Raw genomic sequence first — 2500 nt, 5'->3', positions numbered from 1 at the left:
TATCGATGTGGGCAATGTCCTCTCAGCTGGGGTCTAGTTAAGGCTGGAGGTTCTATTGATCTTAACATGAGGAGGATGTGTGTATGTGAATGTGTGTGTGTGTGTGTGCTTGCAGCTGCTAATCTCTCTCAGAGGAGGTCATGATGAGTAACTGGAAAATGGGATGACGGAGAGGGAAGAGGGAGAACCGGAGGAGGAACTAACAGGAAACTGAAAAAGTAAGAGGGGCAGGAGGAATCTTGCTACAAAGCAGGAAGTGTAAGATGGAAAGGAGAAGAGCGAGGAGGGGAGAGCCCAGTGTGAACTCATCCCATCCAGCCACCACAGGTCATCACAGGCCAATGTCTGCCAAGCCCAGCTCACAACCTGGCGCATCCTGGGCCAGGCCACACGCTACAGCAGGATTATGGGTCTCAAAGTGAAGGCCGGCGGTCCTGTGAAGGGCAGCTTGAGACACGCAAAAGTGAGAGAGAGACAGACGCTGCCATTTTAAGACTAGACGGATTAAGAGATAGCCCCGGCAATCAGATTCTTATGCGTTATCCTAAAGCTCTACATAGAGAAACAGGCAGGCAGGCAGGACAGACACAGACACAGACACAGACAGACGTGTACTTCAGCCGTGTGTGTGTGTGTGTGTGTAGTGTACATTGTTGTCCAGCCGGTGTCTCTCTGCAGGAGACTGGAGGCTCACCTCAGATTCTACCAGGAGGGGAATTAGACAACCAAAGATCATGCTGCTAAAGCTGATGACTCTGGCATGAAGACGTGTGTGTATGTGTGTGACAGTCTGTGCTTGGGCAAGGTTAGACACACACCATGAGTTGCAAAATATACAGAGCACAAAATCACCACCTGGCCTCTTTGGCAGTGAAACACACACACACACAGACACACACACACGGTCAGGAGGTCCTGTTCCCTACAGTCATCTGGTGACTGGGTGCCACCTGTGTGTTTAGGGTTTAGTGTAGCTGGTGCTGCACTGCTTCTGACAAGATGTGCCCCCCCCCCCCCCCCCTCCACACTCCACCAGATTAGCTATCAGCTAGCCCATAACATCCTTAAGCTGCTTATGCAACATCAAACAGATAAGAGCGCACAAGTGTGTACAAGTGTGCCCCCCGTGATTGTGTGAGTGACACATCTTGATTTTGCTTGTGTGTATGCTGTTGTCTTACTTCCTTACCGCGTGTGTGTGTGTACGCGTCGTACTCGCTAACGTGTCTGTGTGAGTCTTGCTAGCTTTTTGTTAACGTGTGTGTGTGTGCTGATGGTTTATTGCTAACACGTGTATGTGTGTGTGCTGGTATGTTGCTAACACGCGTGTGCGAGTCTTGCTGGCTTGTTGCCGACACGGTGTGTGCGAGTCTTTCTGGCTTGTTGCCGACACGGTGTGTGCGAGTCTTGCTGGCTTGTTGCCGACACGGTGTGTGCGTGCGCTCCCCGTACTTGAGCTGGTGGTCCTTGGTGCTGCGGGTCCGGCTGAGGAAGCGCTCGGCAAGCTTCTCCAGGTTGCGGCTGTAGTCCATCTCGATCTCGGCCTTCTTCCGGAAGAAGTCCTGCAGGTCCTGCAGCACCTGCACCCTCAGCTCACACTGCTGGTCCAGACAGCGGAGCTGCTCCACCAGCTGGGCACGGATCTCTGCGGGGGAGGGGGGAGAGGTTGAGTCTCTAGTGTAAAGGCCTGTTATGGACCACTGCAGTGGGCTGTCTGGAGAGCTCGCACGACTGCACTGCCTGTCGTCAGACACACACAAACTAACCAGTCAAGAAGAAGCGGACGAAACGACGGACCATGTGGCCCGAGGAGGGCACAGGACACAGAGGAAAACGGCTCTCTTATCTGGAGTGTGCTCAAGATGAGAGGAGGAACAAACCAACATGTGCTTGCGTCCTACCTCCGAAGACAAAGCAGATCCTGGATCAGCTGGGAGCCCTGGGACAGTGTGTGCGTTCATTCTCCTCAGCTCAGCATCGTACCCCCACGTCTCCAGAGACAGTAGTTTATCCTGAGTTATCACTTTTCATTTTTCATCCTCTCACTCTCCTCCCCCCCTCTCCCTCAGAGCACTCAAGCTTGGCCTCAAATTAATTGACTTCAATCATGGCAGACAGTCAGTAGCCATATTGAATCACTGGGTTTAAAAAAAGAAAAACCTCGGGAGAAGACTTCTCCATATACCACACAGCTATGGATAAACAGGCACAGGCAGTCGGGGGGGGGAAATGATAAGCTGATCAGTGGTGACAGCTGACAGACTAATGCTACGCTGTCATAGCTGCCCAGCACTGCCAGGAGCAATACACATGCAGCCGCTGGGAGAACGCCACTGAAGCACAACACGCAAAGCCAACGTCCTCACCATGAGGACACTACCTCACTACCCTGCAAGAGCCCACCCTCCTACCTTTACACGTCCTGCTATACACAAAGCGGATAGCCTTCGCCTCCATGTTGTGTCCAATCCAGCGCTGTGTCCGTCCGTCTGTGTGTGTG

The 2500-nt window shown here is 52.7% G+C and overlaps 1 protein-coding gene across 1 annotated transcript in view; it reads right to left on the bottom strand.

Moving 5' to 3' along the window:
• The window catches only part of srgap2 (SLIT-ROBO Rho GTPase activating protein 2), a 52564-nt gene that overhangs the window by 24048 nt on the left and 26016 nt on the right, over positions 1–2500 (bottom strand). Inside the window, 1 exon segment of the mRNA XM_084705155.1 lies at positions 1453–1645. Coding sequence (XP_084561281.1) covers positions 1453–1645 — 193 coding nt within the window.

The sequence above is a fragment of the Hypomesus nipponensis genome, chromosome 9, assembly GCF_054491055.1.
Source record: "Hypomesus nipponensis isolate SF chromosome 9, ASM5449105v1, whole genome shotgun sequence".
Taxonomy (NCBI): Eukaryota; Metazoa; Chordata; class Actinopteri; order Osmeriformes; family Osmeridae; genus Hypomesus; species Hypomesus nipponensis.
The sequence above is the reverse complement of the archived record's forward strand: the minus strand, read 5'-3'. Positions and strand labels throughout refer to the sequence as shown.